The sequence below is a fragment of the Haplochromis burtoni genome, unplaced genomic scaffold (genome assembly GCF_018398535.1).
Source record: "Haplochromis burtoni strain Fernald_Lab_line unplaced genomic scaffold, NCSU_Asbu1 Contig_718, whole genome shotgun sequence".
Taxonomy (NCBI): Eukaryota; Metazoa; Chordata; class Actinopteri; order Cichliformes; family Cichlidae; genus Haplochromis; species Haplochromis burtoni.
The window spans coordinates 58,067-83,710 of NW_024583079.1; the positions used below are offsets into that span (position 1 = coordinate 58,067).

The 25,644-nt window shown below is 44.4% G+C and overlaps 1 protein-coding gene across 1 annotated transcript in view; it reads right to left on the reverse strand.

The window, feature by feature from the left end:
- LOC102303855 (tomoregulin-1) overlaps window positions 1–9,245 on the reverse strand; it is a 60,619-nt gene extending 51,374 nt beyond the window's left edge. Inside the window, exon 1 of the mRNA XM_005950200.3 lies at window positions 8,340–9,245. Within this exon, the coding sequence (XP_005950262.2) occupies window positions 8,340–8,487 (148 nt within the window). The 5' untranslated portion in view covers window positions 8,488–9,245. The remainder of the gene's footprint in view (window positions 1–8,339) is intronic.
- Between the last annotated feature and the right edge of the window lie 16,399 nt (window positions 9,246–25,644).

Consider the following 25,644-nt stretch of genomic DNA (forward strand, 5'->3'; position numbering starts at 1 on the left):
GCTGCTCTTTCAAAATAAGAGCGAGGGGATTGTTTAAATCAGCTGTGGATGGCATTGTTATTTCAGATGGATTAAAAAATAAAAGCTGACAACCCAAACCTATTTACATGTATCCATTATAGTGTGTGTGTGCGAGAAACGCTGTCCTGTCAGTTCTTGATTTCAAATGCAAATTATTCATTCATATCATGTTGAAAAACAGGTCGCCAAAGATTAATCTGCCTCATCGCTGATGACATTACCACAGCGACACCTGAACCACGGCCCTCTACCTGCTCGTCACTATTCTCCTCCACCCCTCCAGCTTGGCAGGAAGATTACTGAGGGGTGTATGTCCTTCTCATCATCAGCTGCTCGGCTAAACGGCCTCCCAGTGTAAACAGTAAACAGCATCGACAGAACATCAATATTCATCCGCAGCTCTGTTCATGTCGGAGCCGCTGCTGAAAATTTAATCGCGCCCGTTACACTTTCCCCAAGTAAATTTGTCGTGTTTGCGCTTCCTGGCACACACGTACGAGCCTCTGAGCGTGCTCCGTGGGGCGAGGCGGAGGACTTTGAAAGGATCTCCCAGGAGGCGAGCGTTTAAAAGCCTCGCGCAGGGCCAAATTATACAGTATGATTTCATTTATCTTGGCGAGGGTGAGTGAGCTCCGTCCCGGCTGTCAGGGAACATAACCCGACTCAGCCCGAGCGAAGCGCCCGACAAAATAAAAGCAGATTGTGACTAAGTGCTCTTCGTCCTGTCGGGAAACAGCCGACTGCTATTAATTACAGCCCATCTCTGCTGACATTTCCCCAGTTTTCAGGTGACATTTGGGCGAAAATAACTGTAGAGTTTGATTTCTTTCACTTCTTTGCTCCACCTGCCCGTCCAGGCACTCGTCCAAGTCCTGCCATTTTACTGTATGAGATTTATTACTCATACTGCAGCTGTGTAAGTAAGAAGTAGAGCAGGGAGCCGGAGAAAGCCACAGGAATTAACTTGTTTTGACCAAGAAATAAAATACTTGTTGTGTGCCACGGGTTTCAAACTTAAAGCTTGAACGACCACAGTCACAGCGAGACTACAAACAGCCGACACAAGAAGGACAGATTTACAACTGACGTCTCATTTCCTCTGAGTTTTCTCAAAATCTTAATCTATATTTTTGAATAAATCAGTAAAATAAAGAGCAAAGTGATGCCTGACTCTGAACTACATCAGCTGTTGATAACCGGCTGTTTCTGGGCAATTTCTTGTGTCGTTTTTGTTATCCGGTGAAGCTAGTTTACTGGACTGATGATCATTGGGTAAAAACGGTAACAAATCATCCAACTCTAGGTTTCCATGCACTGTTGTTATGTGATGCAGGTGGAGCTAAATCTCCACCTGCTTCCATTAAACCAATGCAGATGAAGAAAAGGGAACGAGCGAATATTAATAAAGTAGAGAATAAAATGGGCAACATGACAAGGATTTCTAATGGGTACAAATTCTACCTGAACTCAGAAGAGCTGAATTTTTACAAAGGTTTTCGATTCCATTTATTTAAAATTATTTAAAATTCAATCATTAAAAGTCCAGTTCCAGACGTTCAGCATTTAACCATTTTCATGCCACCGATCTTGGATCCAGTCATAGGCTGTTTACTGGACGATGGGGCAACATTCAGTTTCAGGATTTTCCTGATAGAGTCGGTCATGACCAGAGGTTCCACTTCCCTCCACACCTGGATGCAAAAATTGTGAAATTTTCAAAAAGGCAAATACAAAGCTCAGAGTTATTCAGGTAAAGATGCTTGTTTATTTGAAAAGGAAGTGAATCTATTTTCAATGATGAAAGATGAAAAAAATGATGGTTCCCACCAAAGATAATCACCAAGTCTAACATCTGCTTCATCAGATTAACTCGATGACATCACTCAGATCCAGGAGCAGAAAAAAACTGCTTCAAACTGAGTGTTCAGGACGATCAGAGACCTTCATACTGACCTCGTTTTCCAAACTTTGACCGTGTTAAATATGAAGATCCACGACTGGAACAGGAGATATATGACAGGAAACAGAGAAATAAGGAGAAACAGAATAGGCCCTTTTAAGCATTTAATTGGCTGAAAAACAGCTCTAAACCACATCCTCGGATACAGCGAGGGGAGTCTGCTGAACATATGTGCCTCCAGAAAAATAAGCATCCCAAATGAAATGGTTGGTAGGCCACAAAATTACACAGTACAAACATATGGAGGACAGAGCTGACGTGCAAGCAGCCGACTTCAAAGTCTGAGCTTCAGACTCGCCGATCTTACTTGTTCTCGCAGTAATCTGCCGATTATGGCAGAACGTTTCACCTGCGGACGACTTTATGTCCAAACACCTCACCTGAACAAACAAACAAGACGAGAACCCTGAAAAGTCGGTGTCTCCGTGGGCCACGCTACATTTACTGTCTTCAGACAGAGTCGAGGCATCGCTGCACAGCTCGAGCTCCCTGCTGCTTTTCAAACCTTCACAGCTGCATCAGCATAAATCACATCTCTAAAACGTGAAAAACTGGGCACTTCAGGGTTCTCCGCATCAGCTCTAGAGAGGGTGCAAACGTTCTCTACCACAGTCTGGGAGCACCGTTGAAAATAAATATATTTGAAATATGAAGAAAAACTGCTGGCCAGTATTTCCCCGCTTCAGCACAAAGCCTTGACTATTGTTTGTGATGATTCTCCCCCAGCAGCTCCCACTTTCACACGTGAAGGTTCATAAATCTATTTAAGGTTTTTGGCATTTTTTCCTGTGGAGCTCTTTGTAATTATTTATGGTTGGTGTGTTTTTCATTCATGGAATTGCAGACCTTGTATATTTAACTTTTTTATTTATGAAATCTTCCGATGTCAACAAAAACAGCAACAATGCAAACTAACAAAAGAAATCCCCTGGGTTTGGGTAAAAACCTGGATGAGTGGATTAATGCATCACTGAGTCGTGGTGTTCTCCAGCAGATACAGATTTCTTTACCGAATCTTGGTTTGAATCAGTCGACTTGCAGCTGAGAGCTCCGCTCTTAGTTTGGCTCTTTTTAAGGGATTAATCAACCAAAGGTAAACTTGAGAGCATTTTTTGGCTGGGACACAATCATCAGTCAAGCAGAATCTGCAAATGAAAGTGGAGAATTTGTAAGAAAGTTGAAGGACTTCAGGAAAGGAAACTTTCTGATTTCAGGTTTCAGTTCCAGCTATCGTGGCCGTCGTGTTCGGTACACGCAGGCTAACAGGTCTCACTGCCTCTTCTGTGCAGACACAATAATGCAGTGCTGGAGTTCCAACATCCAGCATGAAGAGAAAGTGACGTAATCTTTAGCAGAAAGAAGCACTGAATCCCCAATAACCTTCTTTACATACACGAACGACTTAACCTCCATTAATTAGTGAACATTAGCAGTAAACTGAAAATAAACTGTATCAAGTTACAAACTTTTGCTGATCGGTTTAAGCTTTTGTTCTTTTTTATAATTTTACTAATTTATGCTCTATTTTAATGCAAACCCCGAGGCCGCTGGGATCTTATTATATTCTCGGTCCTAATGAGAATATAATGTGTCTGAACTCGACCGTCGTTCTGACTCGAGCTGTGCAACGTCGAGTTTCAGGACTGCGCTGCATCGTTGTGCTTTTATTGCACAAGAAAAAGTTTCCTGAAGAGACTTGGGTGGCCCGCCCTTGCATGTTGATAGCCGCCCTTGCATGTTGATGGCCCGCCCTTGCATGTTGATGGCCCGCCCTTGCATGTTGACAGCCGCCCTTGCATGTTGATGGCCCGCCCTTGCATGTTGATAGCCGCCCTTGCATGTTGATAGCCGCCCTTGCATGTTGATAGCCGCCATCGTTGATTTTGGGGTTTGTTTTTCCCCCTTCTGAGTAAAAGTTGCGATCCTTTTACTAGTGGACAGCGTCCTTGCTTTTATTTTGATAGTTCAGTCGATGTAAACAGGTCCTTGTCGTGTTCCTCTGAGGGCTTGTTGGGTTGCGGTTGTGCCGTCTTGTCCTGCTCTAACTGCCATCTTGGACTACAAACAGAAGTCCTCCTCCAGCTCTGGACATCCACCCGGAGCTGGTGGAGAGCTGCTTGTTTGCTTCTACACCGAGGTCACCGAGCTGAATGAGGACGACCGTCACCAGAAGCCAGACAGAGTTCATCCACAGAAGATGAATTTCTGATGTCACAAGTTGTTAATGATATTAATTAACAGAAGAACACCTGAGTGTGTCTTCGTTGGCGCGCCACAAGTGCAGTCCAATTCAGCTCACAGACAGGAAACACATGGATGTGTGATACAGGTCCTGATACACTTCATACGAGCCACAGGCTGAAGAGCTGCCCGGTAAACAGCTCACGCATCCATCCCGTCCACGTTCTTTGCCCAAATTTGCTCCAACTTAAAGTAACTGGAAACGACGGCAGCAAATGGAAACCAAACTCCAAGCTTCACGTTGCCCCTCAGCAGCAGATGGCTGGTGCCACAAATGCTTTTCCACATCTTATATTTTACACTTCAGTACCAGAGAATATTGGTTCGCTATGAATGCTCGATGTTTCTCCAGGGCTGCATTTTCCCTTCAAACCCTGCGGCACGCTGCTTCCAACAAAGTGCCAAAACCCATTTTGTTCCGTCTCTCTCGAGACGGCAGAAGCTCGTCGTTTATTCTGTTTTTCAGACGAACACCAGTTCTGAAAGAAGCGCAGTCAATTATTATCTGGTATCAAGACTCAGTCCTGTGCCACGCGCTTATTGTTATGCATGGAGCGCTGACTGTGTGAATTAGGCTTTCCGTGCTAAAAATCAAGGTATTTGGTTTGTTTAGTGACTCGGAACATTTTCATTTGCCTCTGCAGAACGTGGCATTATGTTCTGATGAGGATCGCGGCGCTCGTCTGCGAGGAAAACGCTCCATTTCTTAATGCAAACACCGCGAGTGGCCCAAGCAGAAACAATTCAGAGGTTCATTAATAAAACATGAGCGAGGCGGGTTATTCCAGAGTGACAGCTAACACTCATTTACATGGCTGCTGCTCCTTTCCTTTAAATATTTCATAAAAGAAGAAGAACAGAGTAACGGTGCAATGAATGCATGAATATTAGATATTGATGCAGCAGGATGCAAACACGATCGCAAATAGCATCGACTAAAATCCCTGTCAGAGTGCATTACGCTAAGAGTAAGTGATAGGCTTATAGAAGCTCGGTGCTTGCTCACCGCAGAGGTCACGATGAGGGTGTTTCAGGGATGCTTGACGTGAGCGGCAGCTCATTGTTTTATTATATGAAAGAGCTGTGGTGCTTCTAAAGGGAAAATACCAATATTTTCCACTTTCCTCATAAATGTGATAGTATCCAATAGTGCATTCAAACTAGATTTACATAAACAGTTTTAGTCTATATATAATCAACAGTTAATTAGTTGTATAACAGCTAATTCATTTCCATGATGAAAACAATCTGGAGGCGGAGGCTCAGTCATTAGCAGCACATTTAAAGCTTTAATATTTAAATTTTCTCGACTATAAAGCATTTCACGCCTGGTTCAGGCTCCTTGTAAAAACAGAAGCTTCCAGTCAACTTGTTCTCAATAGTATTGTTTTCATAAATGACTCTTTTTACTTGAAAAACATCCACGGATACTCCGCACACCAACAGAAGACCCCAGAAAGCCGATCCTCACAGTTTGAACCTGGATAAAAACGATCCCAACAGTAACACAGACACGAGTCAGTATTCTGCTGCTAGTCTGCTGTTAGCTGGTTTGCACAGCTTGTTCTCACACTCCATGTGCAAACACCCACCGGCCAAAACAGCGATACATAAATGAGACTGTCCAGGGTTCCTACAGGCACCAGAGAGTTCAGAGTTTTTATGGTGTTTCTCAAAAGATCTGCATGAACTTTAAGTCCAACAAACCAGGAGACATCAGCCTCCTGGTTCTAGTGCTCTGTGCCGAGTGTATTAAAACAAACGTTTCCTCATCTGCATCCACAAAGGGAAACGTGTGGGAGCTGCCTCATAGTACCATCTCAAACACTTCCTGCACAAAGTAATTTCACAGAATTCACATGTCCGCTTGTCTTTGACAGTCAGACAACTTGGCTTTAAAAATTATGCATGTTGTTTCCTCTGTTAGCTCGTGTGATATTCATGCCCATCAGTAAATTATTGAAAAAAATCTGTAAGTGCTTGTTTTCAGAAAAAACGATGAATAAAATCGACTCTCTTGACGCCTGAAACACTGACCGAAGACTTTTAAATACCAACTATTTCCATATTTTCAGATGAATTAATTTAATACATTTCAAGACTCTTTAAGGACCTGCAGGAACGCTGCTAATCGTTTACTGTCAGTCATGTAAGCTGTGCAGCGTCTGAGGGACCGGCGTGGATTCTCTACATCTTAGTAGTTTAGTGTGATGCTGAGGTACGTTTGCTAACATGCCCTGTGCTCCTGCTGGCAACTCGGCAAGAATGAAGAAGCCATGATGAAAGAGGAGAGGAGGAGGAAGAGTCGGATACATGAGTGTGAGATGCTGTTCTTCCAGTTTATAGATGTTGTTGCAAACTGATGTTCATGTCAGCTTTCAGTAATTTGCTTTAGAGATGAAAACAAGTCTGCATGTCCTTCTTGCTTTCAGACAACCTAATTCACTTTTTTGAGATATACTGTCGAGACTTATGAAACAGATGCATGTGTGACGTGTTTGAAATTTGCAGAACGTTTGGAAGATGAGCAGAAGTCTTCCTCAGAGCTTCGATCACTTTGGAGGAGTTTAGTTTCATCTTGTTAGTGTTTCGTGATTTCTTCGTGCTTCTCCTTCCTCTCAGCTGCTTCTCCCTGGCCTGAATCTGATGGAGGTTTCTTCCTTCCCACTGCAGAGGGACTCAGATATTTGGAGCCATCTCTGATATTTATCTTGCAATATGAAGCTGTATATTAAATGTGTCCGATGCATTGAAACTGAACCGAGTGGGCTCACATCAGTCAGAGCTGGTACCCGACTGCCGTCCCAGGCAAACAGAAGAGGACAGAAGAGTAAATCATGTGTATGTGTGAGTCAGCAGGGATTGTATTAAATGAGAAAAGCAGAGATTAATTATTTGAATGTGACACAGGCCGTCTGAGAGCCTCGCTGTGTTTTCCTCCCATACATAAAGACTGAATATAAGAAATGAAGTGTGTGACACCGTGGGGGGTTCCACTCAGAGTGTCCCTCCACCCAACTGCTCCCCTGAAACCTGCACGCCTCTGCTGATGTTCCTGTAAATGCAGTTTTAAAGCTGCATTTTCACCTAATAAGCAACTTTAAAATCATGAATCCAAAACTGGAGAAGTTCATTAAAGTCAAACAATTTACTGCTTTTCTCCCTGAGAAAAATTAGAAATGCAGCTTTTGCTGTTTTCAAGACATTAGAGAAGCAAACTGTACCAAAAATTTCAAGGTGCTCTTAAAGCATTTTATTTTGCATTTGATTCTTGTTTTTATGTCAATAACTGAACCTGCTCGGTTTCTTCATTAACGTCGGTCTTTAGTCTGGTTTCTTTCAGAATTTCTTTCTCTTTGTTTTACAGGTTTGTGTATGTTAGTTTTTCCATGTTTGAATATTTTGTTTTTTTCCCATTTTTAATGTTTTCGTGTCTGTGAAGCCCTCTGAAACTTTACATGTGCAAATAAAAGCGACTCAACATTCCTGCTTCAGAAAGCAGACGGACTGTGAAACAGGAGGAAAGAGCTTCAGCCAACAGTTTGGCCAAATTTATCAAAAGAACAGCAGGAAAGTTTATTGAGACACAGACGCCTTAAAATAAAAAGGTTCAATCTAAACTCTGAGTTAAATTAAATGAAAAATAAAATTATAAGTACAAAACAACAACAACAACCCACAAAGTGACTGCAGCGGATCATCAGAAGCCTCCACATGGATCCAATCATGACAACATGGACCAGATATACAACTCGGATCAGCTGTGAGATCGTAAACAGCTCTTTAGGAATAAATGCGTGGATACTCCAGCAGATTAAATTCACGCCTCACAGACTAAACTGACTCGCAGCAGCAGGAACATTAACCCGACGCTTCATATTTCAGCTCGAAGCTCAAACAGGCCAACAGACACGGACATGCAGGACAATGAGGATCCAGTGAGATTCAAAGGTCACCACAGCAGCAGCGGCTCCAACAAGTCCCCGAATCACAGAAGACGTGCCCACGGGAATATCACACATACAGACCCGCGCGCACATCTCGGCATCAGATTAGGATTATTCAAAGCACAGAGGCTGATTTACAGCAGGAGGGGTGGAGGAGGTGGAGGTCTTACCTGTGCAGTCCTTTCCTTTGCCTTTGCACTCGCCGCTCTGAGGATAAGACCCCCGAGCCTCCAGCAGCAGAGACAGCAGGCAGGCGGACACCAGGCACCGGACGACCCCGCCGGGACGCCCGCGATGCCTCGCAGGGCCTGACAGCATCGCGAAGAAGCCGATCCGACCTGCAGACGCCAGCGGGACGCAGCGCTCGGATGTCGGTTCAGGTGGAAAGCACAGCTTAATCCCGGGTGCAGCAGGCGGAGGCTGGCTCACACTGTGCCCCACTGACGGAGAGCGCAGAGGGAGGAAGGTGGAGGAATGTGTGGGTAACGCTCGCCGGATCCGCGTTCAGGAAGTCTGGGAGGCGGTCCAGTTCGTCCGGGCAGGGAGCATCCTCCCCCTGCGTCCGCGCCTCTATCTTCAGGCAGACCGAGCTGCACCGGCTGGATCCGGCTGTCTGTCTCGCGCCGCACACGAAACGATCCCGCGCGTCGTGGATCCGTCACGGAGCTCAGCGGGGCGCTCCGGCTCACAGACGCGCTGCAACCACAACAAAGAGATCCGGACCGAGAGCAGGGAGGACGGGCGGGCTGGTCACGTGAGAGGACGCAACGCTCCCCTCCACCTCCACGCCCCTGACGCACGCGCGCGCGCACGCACACCTTGAGCTGCAGAAGGCTGCAGTGAAAGAAGCTCCGGCAGGTCGCGGACCTGAACGCGTCAGCCCACATCCACGGCCGGCAGCACGTGCGACACCGAACGTGACGGTTTTGTTCAGTATCGTTAACGATGCAAGAAGGAGCACGTGACACTTTAGAAGGAAGCGTGTCCACTCAGGACGTGAAATCGTTCCGGTGGAGGCTGCTGTTCCACCAGCAGCTGCTCGGAATCCGCTTCAGACAGTTTTCACATTTTTCTATTAAGAAGTCCCGGGAGAGAGGTGGGAACGATCTCACGGGAACAATCTCACGGGAACACGCTGCTGAACTCTCCTGAAAATAAAAAGTCACGTGATTAATAATCAGCACGAGTCACGATGAATTGATTATCAGATTAGATCGATTGATGAAGAGTTCATTAAACGAAGACTCTGTGACTCTGTTATTGCACCTGCGTGATCATCAGTCCTTTGTGGACACTTGAAACTGTTTTAGAGTTACTGTTGAACTTTCTGTTTCCCTCTGATCTCTTAAAAACGTCACTTTAATGTCACTGAGACTTTCTAGCTGGATAAATAAAGGATGGTCACTTTGCCGGAAACTGATCACAGCTTCTACCTCGTGACAAAAACGTTCTCTGTGGCTCGACATGACTTCATGTCATTGATGGGAGAAATGTTTGACACCTGTTTCACAGATTATAGGCCAACAAGTCATTTACAACGGTTTAAATATGGGCAAGGTTCAAATCTGGCCGGCCCACTGATCAATAAGAAATCATTTCATACAGGATGATGTATTTTTGAAAAGTATTTGTTTTAAACGCTCCTCAAACGTTGATTCTGTTCATCTGGAGGTTCCCTCACTCATCAAAGTGACTTCAAATGACTTTGGGCTTTTTAGGCTTTCCTTCCCTGCATGATTGAGCATCAAGACATCTTTTAAAGTGCTTTCAAACTAAGGGTCGGTTTCACGCTGCACAAAGTCCAAAGACTGTTTTACTCAAAAATCATCACGTTGGTGCTGAAGCTGGAAAACAGTTTAGTTCCACAGACAGGCTGGTTCTGAAAACCAGTCGGTCCCCACAGTGACTGGGTCACTATCTTCGCTGTGACTTGAACACAGCACTGCCTGGTTTCCTTCACCTGAACTGAGTCACCAAAGCCTAAACCCCAGTCGGGAATCACCACCGTGGTTATCAGCACTCACCGCTTTAGACTCTGAGCACGCTCATTAAAAAGGGGCGTTTCATGCCTCATATGACTCCAATCAGAAATGTTATCAGATGATGATGATTCATTAGAGTTAACTGTTTAACACTGAGCAGGTTTCACATTAGAGCTCTGAAACTTTACACCTGTAAGGTTTCTGTCCCACAGTCTGACGAAGCAGACGGAGATCACTTCAGTTTGTCTGCAGGTCAAAGTGCAGTGATCTGTGTTCTAGTTTCCAGTGGAGTGAAACAGACTCAGCAGCAGATTAGAAAATAAAAACATGCATCATCAGGTTAAACCAGGCATCCTCCAGTGAGTCTGTATCTCTGCCTTCGTTTCATGCTTTTAGAAGCCTCAACAACTTTAGCTGAAATTCAAATATTTTATCAGTCACTCAGTTCTAATTAACAGGAAGTCTGTTTATGCTAACCAGGACAGCGGTCATTAACTTAGCCGTCCACCTCTCGTCTCACTGCAGCCTCTAAACACCAACGCAGCAAAAACATTAACGCTGAGCTTAAAAACAAAGCAGTGAGCGATGGAGGCGACATCTGTCCATCTTCACATCTGTCTTCATGGTTTTATTGTTTTATTTTATACTGTATGTGCGCTTTTATTGTTTGGAAACGACAAATTGGAGGTGACAGAGTGGAACATGTTGAGAGATTCATTTGGAGCGATCAGAATAAATGAAACATCAGAGGTGGAGCTCAGGTGGAGCTGTTTGGAGACAGAGTTAGAGAGGCAGGTGACATGGTTTGGGCAGAGGAGGGATCGTGGATATACTGGATGACGGATGTTGAAAATGGAGCTGCCAGGCGGGAGGAAGCTCACAGAGGAGATTCATGGATTGGTGCTGGTGTGACAGAGGTGGATGTAAAGGACGGGGTGAGGTGGAGGCAGAGCATCTGCTGTGGCGACCCCTAAAGGAAGCAGCTGAAAAGAGAAGGGTTTTGATTGTTTCCTGTGACTCAGGAGATCCAGGCTTCCCTGTTTCAGTTAACAAAGGTAAACATCAGCACGAGGTTGTCTGACTGTGTTCAGCGCTTTCAGTTTTGCAGCTGCGTTTTCTTTTACCCGTCGTGGGTTTTGTTTTTACGGTGTGGCGTCAGTATTTCAGAAAGGATCTGAATGCTTCCTGAAGTGTGCGCAGCAGAAACCACACGTTCTCTCAGGAGACGTGAGCCAGCATCACGAGTCCCTGTCCTCTGCACACGTGATGATGATGATGATGTGGCGTCTGATGTTAGGCTTGAATGTCAGTGTAGCAAACAGCAGATGTGACATTTTGAACCAGATCCGTCCTGTTGTTCTGATGACCGACTTTCCTCCTGATCGGAGCTGTGCGGTCACTCCAAACTGAATGACAGATTTTTGTGTCCATCTTTAAAGCATCTAAACAACATCTGACTGATACTTCCTCTTAATGGCGTTGTGTAGCAAGGTTCCAGCCCCGCTCACACATTTCATCACCTCTGTGTCACCACGTGAGCGAAACCTGAGCTGGTTGTATAAACGGGCCCAAACACGAGTCATTAAACCCTCCTCGCTGACTGGATTAATATTTACACTGCACATATTGGCCCACGGCTTCATTTTGGCCTCCGCTGGCGCTCCACCAAGGTGGACCTATTTGGCACGCTGCCTTTCATCCTGCTGCTGTCGGTTTGTCGTCTCTCCATCACGTGCACATTTTTCTGACGTGGAGGCAGCAGCAGCAGCAGAGGAGTCTTCAGCGGCGCCGTTGGACATGGTCGGTTCCACGCCAGCAGCTGTAACAGCTCTCCCGGGTGCTATCACCGCCTGCCAGACGGCAGAGTGGAACGAGCCTGTTCTAAATCACTCACAGCTCTGCTGATTAGCTTCCCGGACGAGGTTAAAGACTTTTCAGAAGATGTGGAAGGAGAGACCAGAGCTGAGATAAAGAAGTCTTCCCTGATTTATTTCACGTCACGCTGACACTGAGCCAACGCTGGCAGAAGCTGACACCCGGACTAATGTCCGCCTGCTCAAAGTCCCATACAGACCTCGACTCATATTAATGACTCCTGAGCAAGGCACTTAACCTCGGTGGCCCAGCAGGTGAATGTAGAGCAGTGAAGGTTTACTGCCAGAGCTGCTCCGAGGTTTAGAGAAAAACAAGGAAAATTGTTGTTGCATGTCTTTGTAGGGACCAAAGTCCAGGTCCCTACAAGTTTGAAGACATTCTTCAGACTCAAAATGTGCTTTTAGTAGGGCTGGGTTTTTATAATCGATTCGTCGATTAAAATCGGTTCTGGCTTGGATAACGTGAAATCGATTCATTAAAATCCTGAATCGATTTTTTTATATAAATTTATTTTGCCCGAAATGCCAGAATCTCAGGTGAAACCTCAAAACTTCAACAACCAGTGAATGAGAGCAGGAACACGGCTTCTGCACAAAGACGTAAACACAAAGCTTTGACCGCGGATCAGAATCAGTGAGATGTGACTTTCTCACATGTCACAGCTGAAAGCTGACAGCTGGCTGATTCTGATCTGTCGGCGGCTCCGCACTTTGTGTTCACGCGCTGATTCTAAAGCTCTTAGTTTGATGTCTCTCCAAACAATATTGACCGAACCAGCAGCAAAAGAAGATCCAAACTACGCTTCACATAAACATCGTCATGAACTCACTCTGACTTTTCCTGTTTTGCTTCCACCACGATGCACAGCTCTCTCTCTCTGTCTGTCTGTTTTCTGCATTATTCGCTTGCTTGTTACGCACAAGTCTACCGTTGTTTACAGGCTGTCAGCCGCTGTTTTTGTTTGTTTTACATCTGAAAAGAAAACCTAATTTCTGCCGTTCAATACTGAACAAATTTAAACTTTTTTAAATTATGCAAAATGCAAAATGCTCAGCCGTGTCTCTAATAAAACCGCTGTAACTTCAGAGGTAAAGTTTATATGTTGATTAATGGTTTTCTTTCGTTTTTGATCTACTGCAGAATATTTTTATAAAATCCCAGAACAGGAAAACCACCTTCATGTTTTTCTGTGTTTTATCCTCAGCTGCTTTGACACTAAGGGATCTGCTGTGACGCTCACACCTTTGATAAAGTCTTGCATGTGTCAGCTTCCTTTTCATAGATACAAAAATATGTAAATGTACTGATCTGAATTATAATATTTCTGACTGTCAAAATTTCCCAGATTCAAATCGAATCGAATTAAATCGAATCGATTCGGGACCTTGTGAATCGGAATTGAATCGATTCTAGAAATCAGTGATGGTACCCAGCTGTAGTTAAAAGCATTATGTCGATTAGATGTCCCCACAACATATCAATTACTAACGTGTGTGTGTGTGTGTTTGTGTGTGTTTGTGTTTGTGTGTGTGTGTGTGTGTGTGTGTGTGTGTGTGTGTGTGTGTGTGTGGTTTACACTGTTGTCTTAACACTTCCATGTTTCAGGGGCCACTTCACAGCAGCATCTGTCTCCTGGTGTTTTGTATCAGCTCATTAAGTGATGATGCTCAGCCTCGGGTCCAAGTGTTTGTGGCTTTAGATGAGTCACAGCGCTTTTAACAGATGCATGACCCCCAACGTTTTTAAAGCCCTCAGTCTCCCACTAAACGCACCTGCGGCATCAATTTGAAAAGCTCAGGTGACTTCTTGAGTTATTGCATTTACAAGATTTTCAGAAAATGTGACCTCTGACCTTGAACTTATTTGATACTTTTAGGATGTGTTTTATCTCCAGTTGACGTGGAAACCAAAATATCAAGACTTTCATCCTGATGATAACATGTACGAGCCCATCCTTGTTCCTGCTGTTCCTTTATAAGAAATAAATAAAGAGGACAAACAGAACAAAACCCTGACGACACGTTCAAACGTCTGCACAGTTTCACTCACGGCTGCACACGCTGCAGAGGAGGCGTTGCACAAATCTGCTCGTTTAACAGGAGCTTCACAAACAGCTTCAGAGGGAAACGTTCACAAGCTTGTGAGCTTCCTTAGTGTGGTTTGTGCGTTTGTTCCTAAAAAACAGATTCCTGCTTCTGCTTTCCATTGTTGGATTTCGACTTTATTCAGGCTGATGGTTTGAAGACATCTGCCATGTGTTAAAAATAAAACTTCAGCTAACAGACTGTGTAAAACAAACAGGTGGCTCGGTAATTAGAAAGATGCTCTGCTCTGTATTCTAGAGACAGTAGGTGAAAAACTAATGGAAGTGCTGTTTTGTGACTCGCTCTCTGAAGGTTTTGTCTTAATTTCTCTCTAAGCTTCTTCAGCTTTGGTCGCCTGTTTGGGGTTTAAACTGAAGCTTGGCCGTCGTCAGATTATTCCTCCCACCATATGCTCCCATCCCACCGCAGAGATTTACAGCCTACCTGGTGCTGACGACATATTCGGCTGATTTTACAGCTTGGAAACTGCCGAGAAAAACAGTAACTCGCCAAGTAAACATATTCAAGCAGAAATAACGTTTTGAATATAAAATGAAGAGAAACTTTTTTAAATAACTAAAAACAGATATTTACATGTAAGTAGAGAATTTCTTAATCTAGAGACAAAATCTTGGTTTCCATTTGTGGTGAAGTTTTGTCTGGCATTGTTTCTCACTTCAGGATCCAAATGTTCCTCCAGTCCCTGAAATCAAACAGCTGAGACTTAAAGATGGTCCAAACTCCTTCAGCTCTAATAAAACGATCAGTGTCTGTCCATCCAGCTGTTACAATTAACCCTGCACATTAACGGAGAAAGAAAACTAAACAGCAGCCAAGTTTAGAGAGTTACTGAAGTCGAGTTAGCTGACTTATAATAATGTGTGACTGGGTTTATCTAAACACACCAGCACAGGGAAGCTGGTGCTGATGGGGAGACAAACAGCGAGGAAGACGATGCCGTAAACGTACCAAACTTCAGTCTGAGGTTGGTCACTAACATGTTGCTGCATTTATTAGATGATGTGAAAACGTCCTGATCCTGAGCTTAACGTCCACGCAGAAAGTGATTCTCCTGAAGTGTTTAGCATCCGTGTGCTGCAGTGTCTTAGCTCCGTCTCACCTTTAAAACACGAGAAACTCAACCAGCAAAGGAAACACCTGGAAACACGGTCGAGCGCTGCTCGCACAAGTGGACGGTCACTTTGGGCAGGTTGATACCAGAACAAAGCTCATGCGACAAGCAAACAAAAGATTTCTTCAACAAAAATGCATTGGCAGAGGACTCTGTTGTCCCCCGACAGAGATTTAGCTAAAAAAATCGAGGTCCATTCATAAACAGTGACCGAGGAAGTCTTGAAACAGACATTCAGGCTGAGGAGACGAGCCAGCTGTATTCCAGCATCAGTAAAACACATCTGTAGTTAAGATGTATCCACGCTGGTCCTTAATTACGCTCTCAAAGAATATTTGCTGATAAAAAATAAAGTAGTGATTTCAAAAATCACATTTTAAAGGACTTAAACGTTACATTTTAGGCACTAAAACAACTTTCTTTGGGCTCTGCTGCTTCATAACGATTAAACTTACTCTGAAAAATGCTGACTTTGGATAAACACTCCGAATCTGCTGCCAAAAGACAACTTCTGTAAAATAAAAATGCATAAAATCGTGTTCACTGTGGTGCATATATAAAATTGAACTGTTACCACAAACACGGCTGAAAGTGGTTCCAGAGGAAACGTGAGCAAAGTGATGAAAGGCTTTTATTTGTTCTGTTCCAACCTGATGCTCAATAAACAAATTCAGAACATTAAAAAGAGAAAAATCATACTTGGGACGTGAATTCAGTGCAGTGAATAACTCTGTCACCGCACTGATGTGGAAGCTTTACATCATGTTGACCTTTTGTGTGCAAAAAGGTCAAAATCCCGAGAAGAAGAAGAAGAAGAAGAAGAAGAAGAAGAAGCCGTTTCTGCCAGTTTCATGTGGACGTTTTCCAGCCTCTGCCATCGTTTCCAACTCGGCTCCTCTCCCGCTGTTCCCGTTCGACTGTTCTTGCTGTGGTAACAGACAAAATCCTCACAGCACCCCTTCAGAAACATGTGCTGTTTGCTGAAGTCACAGTCTGCGAGATTTTCAGCTTCAGAACGAAGACAAAAAACACGAATACGTGCAGGAAGTGGGGAAATGAAGACTCTGAGGAGAAAGAGGTGGATTTGTGTGATTTGTGTCATCTTACATATGCAAACAGACATTTAACAAACTGACATTTTGCTGAATTTGATGCCAAGTTAAGCACATTTTTCATGCATTTGAAGGACGTCACGGCTGAAATATGTGCACAATCTTTGCTGAAATATCCTGAAGTATTTCTGCTGATAAAAAGTCTCTTCTGCACATTTTTAAACTTTAATTTCTTGGCTCGGTTGGTGGGCCGCCTGCCTGCCGCCTGCCTGCCGCCTGCCTGCCGTAACAGAGTGTAAATGGGAGGGGCGGATGGGATGGATCGTGTGGATTGCGGGGCCTAAATGGAAAGAGAAGGATGGCAAATGAGCAATGCTAATTCGATTAAGTTCCACGATAGTTATCTCTAATTGGCTTACTGCGTTTGTTGTGGATTGGCAGACACTCGGAGTCTGTTGTCTCGCTGTGGCATCGCTGTAATCGATGCCTGCTTGTAAGATAACATTAAAGCAGAAAACGCTCGGATCTGGGAAAATTAGCAATGCAACAAGTTCTGCAATTAAAAATTTCACTGCGAGAAACATCAACCTGTGGAAGAATGAAAAGTTTACAGAGAGCCGACCCCCCCTGGATGATTAGAAACCTGCACCTGAGGGGAACCCGGCTGTTTTGGGGGTTTTAGCTCTGATCCTGATCATAGCGTGCAGACTCTAATTTCCTCCGCCATCTGTAGCTCCAGCTCGGCTACAGGGGAGGCGCGACCCCCTCTGCTGCCGATAACGGGGAGGGGGAGATAATCCAAACCATCCTGCAGGGCCGGAGAGGGGAGGGTGGGGTCGGGGTATAGAGTTTAACCCTTTGCTAATCACCACACAACCCTTCGAGTGCAAGAGTCTCAACGAGCCATTTAATCTCAGCCACCGTCTGACGTGCTGTTTCTGCTCCTGGATTAGATAAGCGGGAAACAAAATAGTTTATTACTTCTGATTTTAGAGCATCAGAAGAGCAGAGACAGAGATCCCAGCGTTTTTTTTACCTTACATACCCAGTAATTGAATAAAGTACAAACAATTACACTCAGCTGTAAGTATAATGACAATCTCATTAGTGCACTGATTTGTGAAATTATTGCAAAAGAGGCATTAAAAGGATGACTGAGTTGTTCCAACGATTGTGTTGACGTCAGCTGGACTTTTGTTCAGGTTCATGAAGACAGTCGTGGCTCGTTGGAGCCGCTTCTCCTGATATAAGAGCTAATTGGGGGGTTGCAGGTATTTAACCTCTAATCTTCACGGAGGTCTTCCTGAGAGTCGCTGACCCAGGCAGAACAGCTCTGTCATTCCTTATGTGGCAGGATTGTTGGAGAAACTTTCTCCATGCACAACTTCCCGGTGCACCTGAGACCCAGCATCACCTTCAGACCTAAACAGGCTCATCCAAAGGTCATGTGAGCGCCCTGCAGACTCATGGCCCAGCAGCTCATCAGGCAGGAAACTCATGAGAAGACAAACGTTTGAGGAGCTTGTTTATGTCCACCTCTAATAACCATCTTTGAAGAGGTGGGGGCTCAGATGAGTGAACAGAAAGTCACACTTTGACCCACGGCAGCCTGAATAACCCACAGGACTGCAGGATCATCTCAGGCCCACCTCCAATGTGAAGACCCCACCCGAGGGTAAATACCCGTGACTCCTCGTCAGCTTTTAGAACTAAAGACGCCTCAGAGATGAGAGATGAAATAATACAATGGCAGTTATACTGTATATTTTAATTTAATGATGACATATTCTAAGTGTCGTGTCTCCTGAAAACATCACGAATGCAAACATGTGTTCGTATGTGAAGAGCTCACAGCAGCTGCACAGATTTGTAACGGGACACCCGCCCTGCAGAGCTGTCCTCCTCCTCGCATTGAGCTTCAGAGGAGGAAAGTAACCGAAGATTCATCTTCCTGCGCAGCGGTGCCTGATTTTACATAATTAATGACTGCCATAACGTTTTAATAAGCTGACCCTGTCCTCTCCTCAAAGACTCTATACAAAGCCCATAAACGGGCTAAGTTCATAAAATCTAATCGTCTTAAAGCCACGACTGACACATTATATATCAGCTTTATGTGGCAGTCGTGTCATTTTTTAAAAATAAGTCATTAGACGAAGTGATTTACGAGGCTTTGGGAAAGGGAGTTCATTGAAAAGAGATGAAACTGTTGAAGTTTTTCTCTCGCCACATTTCTCCCGGTAACAGTTTTTCTTCCATTAATCTGACGTCTGCAGCTGCTTTATAAATTCAGATTGCACTTTGGACGAGAGATTAATCGTAACGAGGCGGCGTCCGCTAAATGTCCATTATTCACAGCACAAGTTAAGAGGCCTTCATGTCAAACTTCATTTTGTTTGATTCGCTGCGTTTATTTACAACCTGCGTGTCATAAAAATGTTTGGAGACAAAGTTGGAGAGATGGTTACATAAAGTGGACAAAGGATGATGAAGATGGAGCTGCAGTTCAGGAGGAGACCTCTGAGGATGTAGTGAAGGAGGACATGCAGAGGGCGGGTGTGACAGAGGCGGATGCTGGGATGAGGTGAGATGGAGGCAGATGATCAGATGACACCTGAAAGGAGGAGCCAAAAGAAGGAGACGTCATAAAAAAGCCAAACACAGAAGTTATTTGGGGGAAACTGAGCAGAGCGTCTGGTTTCTCTGACGTTATGTTCTCAGATGCTCGACAGCTGTTTCAGGATACATCGAAGTAAACCATGACCTGTCTCTATGCTCCTTCCCCTCACCCTCTGACCAGTCACAGCACAGAGCTGCCTCGTGATCCACCACATGATATAAATTATAACTCATAAAAGGAATATTTAATTAATCTTTTAATTGTCAGAAGGTTTAATAAACACACAAATCTATGATTTTCTGGTGATTATTTCCTGGTTCAGACTGTAAAGCCTTAAACCTGCCAGGTTCCTTTGTGTCACCGCAGAGATGACTTATTTATTTTTCCTTGTGGTCCCCATGGAGGACTTGAAGATGTAAAGCAGAGATGAGCTCCTCTGTAAATCTTTGAGTAAAAACCCGACCACCCCCCCCAACAGGAACGTCAGAGCGAACCGAGCCCGCCCCGGGACTTTGATTCAGACAATTGTACATCAGGTCGGAATCGCTCGCCCTGGGCCTCGCTCCTCTCTTCCTCTCTTCAGAGCTTGAAAAGGAAATGACTTTTCCCCTCCATCTGTCACAGTGCTGCTGCGCTAATTGAAAGCTGAAAGCGTGAATCCATTCAAAAGGAGCTACATTTTCATTTTCACAAAACCTGTCCGATCACAGCGGCGGATGAACCTCGCTGCAAAAATTAAATCAGGATGAGTCACAGAGGACGTTCGGTGCGGGAGGCTCGTTTGTAACTTTGTTTCATCTATAATTAAAGGGCGAGATGATGTACAAATTAAACTTCTCTGTAAGATTCGGACTTTAATAACGCTGATTACTCCTCAGCTCCTGGTGGATTGTGGGAAACTGAAGAAAATGAGTGAACCAGCCAGATGATTGATTCATTCAAAGTGAACAGAAAATCTCTGTGGAGTTAAATTTGACACTGAGGATACAGGTGAAACGATGCTGATGATGCTGCTTCCTCAGCTCAGTCATCACATGATGTAACGTGTTCATGTTCCAGCCCTAAAGCGAACATTTACTGGCTCACGTCTGTACATTTTTTAAATTGCAGCTAATTATTTTATTGCAGGGTGTAATGTCTCAATAGGGTTAACTAAAGTCTGGCTTTCTGCTAACTTTAAATCCATACGATGTTCTGCAAAAACTGCTGAACTACAGTGGTCCCTCTGCACCCTGCCACCTTTATCAGACTTCAACAACAAATATTTAGCATCATAATACAGTATGCATCAGGTAACCGATCAACAAAGAAACAATCAGCCTGTCAGCCTTTGAGCAAACTCTAAATTTCATGTTGGCGAGCTGTTTAAGCTGCTTTAGCCTGCCTGCTGTTGCTAATGCAAGCCACTTTGCAGCCCACCTTCATCCCAGCTTCTCTTCTTCGTGATGTCTGACATGATAAATATCTGTCGTTCTGTAAGTTGCTGCTGCTAACATTTAAAGTACTGCAGCTTTTACACAAGCTGGCTGGTCCATGGGCAGAAGAAAACTCAAATTATAAAAAATGCTTTTTGCACAAACACGTCTTTAGCAGCGGTTAAATGCATTGATGCACTGATTGCAGTTTTCTTGGCCAGTTCTGATTTCCGTCTGTGACGTGCCGATACCAGTTTATAATGATTCCAGTTTTCTTTCTCAGAACTACGACTGACAGCATACACAAAATAAAAAAACGAAACCAGAAAGCAGAACAAAATATTAACCTTCACAGTTTCCCCCAAAGTGCAGCAAATCACAGGATCTAAAACTCTTTGCTACTGAAAAAAGGCACAAACAACAAAAGAAAGTGAGCTGCTGTGCGCCCAGCGTGACCTCATGTATTTGACCTTACTGAACAAAAGCAGGTGCAACAGATTTAAATAGCAACACAAATAAACCGTCATTGACCCTTTTTTCTTTTTCATCATAATCTTCCACTGCTTTGCTCTGTTGCTCATACCGAGGCTGCTCTGGAAAGCTTTGCCTCCACAGTGAGGAGCTTCTACACTAATGACATTTATCACATAAGCATGCCAGACCAGCTCCTAATTGGTGATATGTGAGACTGACCGAGAACGCTGGAAACCAGCGATGTTGCTCCTGGCTGGTCGATCACTACATTTCTTCTAAAATGAATGAAACAGACAAGCAGCTATGGCAGCAGCAATCTGGAGCTCGACTGTGACTCTTAGCAAGAAAATCCAGACTTTCATTAACACTTGTCTGTGCTAGACATCATCTTCAAACTGAGGCAGAACCAACCAGCGGAGAGGGGGAAACACTCTTCAGGAGCTGGAAACATTTATTCCAGGAAATCCAGACCGAGACGAGGACGACACGCCCAGAAACACGCGGTGATTAAGAAAATGACATTTAAAAGCTGAATATAGCACAATCACAGGACTCTATGCAGTGAAATAAGTTAATTAGATAAAACTATGAAGCAAAAAAGTGCACTTCCTTTTGTTAACCTTTCTTTTACTGAGAGGTTAATATCTGAAGGCCATGTTATGGGCTGTGTTTGCTCTCGTTGTCTCTCTGCTGCTCATTATAAACTGTTTGTGTTTGCACCAAAAGACCAGTAATTTCAGCTTCTGTGGCCTTTATAATTAGTGCCTCATTAGAAGCATTTTACCAGAAGTGTTCTGAATATTTCCATGAACTTCTTGGTGAATCTGTGTTTGTTTTTTATTTTTCTGACAGCCGCTTTCCCATCAGCCCCTGCTCCCCTCGCTCGGTGTGCAGAGCTTTACTTTGATCATCACCCGCCTCTCTGAGTCGATCTGTTAATGAAGTGGACCTACCGGAGACCCGCAGCTTTAATCCTTCGATACAGCTGGAAGCTTATCGATACTCTGGCACCGTGCTGGGTTTTTTCAGGTTTTCATATCACCCTCCACCTCCACCTGCAGCAGCTCCCTCTGAATCCCCCTCTTGGTGACAATCGATTTAGACGGATCAGAGAGAAGGCTTACCCCGGCAGCGCTATTGATTTCACCCCCCACCCCAAGCAGGTTATGAAGTCAATTCAGTTTTGACCTATGAGAAACAAATCGCCCACAGAGTAATCACGCATCGGAGAAATAGATAAAGGAGGTAATGACATGGTTGGAGCGCTGCAGCTCGGTGATAAGGAGTCCTGAGAATACACAACAAAGCTGCTTCGAGCAGGAACCCGACCACAGGTTTAGAAAAGTGAGTCAGGAGAACATTTTATGTATCTGATGCTTCTCTCGTCTGATTTAAGAACTGACCGACGTCTTTATTTAAAGAACGTTGCATCGTTTATGAACTCGCCATGTTTTAGGTGAGATGTACAGACCACAGAGCTGTTTCACCCTCTGCTCCTGATGTGATGGTAGCAGGGTGATGTGGATGTGGAGGGGTCTGGGCTGGGTGGGGGAGGAAGGCCAGGTCACGGTTTCAAAGCCGATCCTCTGATTAAACCCCCTCCCTCCTTTGGGCCTGGGGACTGCTTCGTTGTGCAGTGGGCCGGCTCCCTCTTGTCTGGGGGAAACTCAAAGCCACAGATACCAGCTCAAAAACCTGGAAAGAAAATCAATCTTTGTGTGTAAAACTAGACAAAAAGCAAAAATAGGGATGAGCTGAATGACCTTGAGCTTCAGAGGAGGCATTTTTCCATCCCCTCCTGAATGGACCCTTTAAAATGATCAGTTCTGTGTTTATGTTTTGATTTTTGTTCGTCTTGTGCCTCCTTTAAAAATGCCGTGCACATCCACACCGCACTCATCTCCGTGTTTTTATTATTTCCTACGTGTTCATCTCCCGCGTCTTGTCCTGAGTCCCAACAACAGTTCAGAGGTTTTCAGTGCTGTGGGCTGTTTTTGGTCATTAAAGCATCCTTCAGTGGATGTTTCTCACACTGTGGTGTTACCACTGTTTTGGAGAAAGATTTTAAATGACTGCAAACAGCAACCCTACCGCTCCAGGTAAGTTGCTACCTCGAACGGAGGATTTTCAAAGAGAGCAGCTGACCTCGAAGGAGAAGATTTGTTGGTTCATCTTCACTGTTTCCCTCATCGACAGCTGCGAGTAGTGCCTGGAAGTTTATCCTTCGTGCTCTTTGAGCTCAGTCCTTCACTTACTCACTCCAAGTCGAGATGACATGGTTGTCCCAGACTCCCGAGGAGGACCCAGGATGTGAGGGAGGGGTTTTATCTTCTGGCTGGCTTGAAGGGCAGCTACATGTGGACATGTGCAGACAGGTGCCTCCTCCAAAATGAGTTTAAACAACTACTTTTTAATCCATCCAGCTCTTGTGACATCAGATGTCACTGCAGTAAAGATGTGTGAGGCCACTCCTGGGTCTCAGACTTATTTTCACCTTCTGAGCAGAGCCCAGATGTTGTCACTGACGTGAGGACAGAGGTAACAGAAGCAGGAGTTGTGCCAGTGGCTTCGTGTCACTTTCCATCATGTCAGCGTCGAAGGGCTGCGGGATGAAGATGAGTCATGGAAGTGTGTGATTAAGGCTCAGACTCGCCCTGATTAAATAAACATACAGGAAACAGTCACTCAGCGGCGGACTCTCATCAGGCTGCCGAGCAGAGCGGCTGATGAGGATCTGTTCACTTTGATCTGCGTCAGGCTCAATGATGTCGACAGCTGCTGTGTCAACGCTCACGAGGGCCTCAAGGACTTTGCTGTGTGACCGCCGGCCCCATGTTTGCATAGTCCTACAGGAAAGCAGGTCAGAGCTCCGCCGCTGCTCCACAAATGTTCATATACTTCCTGCAACGACAGGAAGTCATCAGTCCACCAACAGTTCGCTGAAAAGCTGGGAATTAGACAGAGCAGTGTAATGTTTCTGGCATCAAACGTGGAGTACAAACACGTTCTTACTGATACTTAAAGGGAACAAACTCTTTAGGGAACAACAAGGCATCTCCATGGTAACCAAAGCAGATAAAGCCTGAGTCATGTTGAACAGGGGAAGAAATCTTTTTGAGTTTGGGTCGCTGTTTTGATTTTTCCTGCATTTTATATACTTTGTGCCTCCTCGTCTCCTCCTGCCTGTGACCTGAAAGTCAGTCTTAATATGTATCAAGTCCTAAACTCCACGCGGAGGACAGCGGACTGAGGAGGCAGCTGCACAGATGTGCTGTTAGCAGATGTGTTGGCACACCGCTGCGTGGACTCGTCCTTTGTATTCAGATGTTTTCTGAATAGTGTCTGTTCGCTTAAAAGAAAAGAGGTTGCATCTTGTCACGTGCTGCTCCAGGTTGTACAGTTAATCGAACTGTTATAAACACGTCATAAAAGCAGCCATAACAAAACAGTTTATGAGGCTCTGAAGGGACGACGTCTCACTGTTTCTCTCCTCGTGGATCTGCTGGTGGGACAAAACTGTGAAGGAGAGGATGCAAGGAAAGGAACTAAGGATGTACAGACTGAAACGTGACAAAGAGAAGATCGGCCCTTTCCTCGTCAGTCTCTGGTCTGCATCACTGCAACGTGTAGTCACACTTGCAGGAGGCGTGCACATTTAACACGGAAGAATAAATGCCCGTCAGTTTCATCTGTGCCCGTCAGCTCCGTTTGCCCTCGTCCTCATGATGTCATCACGCTGCCTTTGCCTCGTTTTTGGTTTCCTGCTCACTCATCATCCGCCTTCGTGGATGTTATTTCTCTGTGTCAGCTGTTAATGACTCGTTTTGCTGTTTATTAATCCGTCTCACTGCCTTCTGTAGAGCCTCTGTTCGTATATTTAAACGCAGACGTTGTATTTTTGTGAAAACTTGTTTTTTACTTGTGTTGTTCTTCATATTTTTTATGTTTTTAATCTCTTGTTATTGCACAGTCGGTCAGCGCCTGCTGTTTGTAAGTGAGCGCATAAATAAACTGACATGACTTAAACTAGTTGCTGTAAATGATCTGAGTTTATTATAAAAACAGCTGCAGTGATGACAACACTGATAAACACTCGCTGTCTTGTTGTACAGCAGAAAACAAAAACACGACTCATGATAAGAAATGAGTGAAATGTGTTTTTGTGAGCATGAGGCCAGTTCTGAAAGTTAAGTTCCTGCTGATGAACTTTATATCCTAGGATAGAAAACAATAAATGAAACTGTTTCATTTCATTGAATTAATACTATTTAACACGGATAATTACTGAGGTTACTTGTACTAAGGCTGAGTTTCCTGTCAGTGATCAGCAGCTGTTGCACATCCTTCAGTGATTTTGTCGCTCAGGTGTTTCTAGCTGCTCCTTCTGTTTGTTAGTTTGCTGTCAGCTCTCCTCTCCTCACGCTCTGAAATACAAAAGAAAATGTTTCATTCTTGCATTATTGGCAGCTTTGCTTCAAAACCTGCAATAAACCTCGTCCAGTGTTTGAGTTCATATCTGTTCCAAGCTTGTCAAAATGTTATGAATGTCATGTTTATTGAGTTTAACAGAGTTCCAGGTGAGTGCAACGCTGAGTCAGAGCAAATAAAACAAAGAGCAAAAAGCAAAACATTTATTAAAAAGTAATAAAGTGGATGAAAGATTACAGTTGGTTTATGGTTCCTTCTGACTCTTAACTGATGCAAACATCATCCTGCTGCTGTTTAAATGTAATGAAAAAACACAAATAAATAGCATTTGTCATTTTTAAGTAATACGTCACACACACACACACACACACACACACACACACACACACACACACACACACACACACACACAC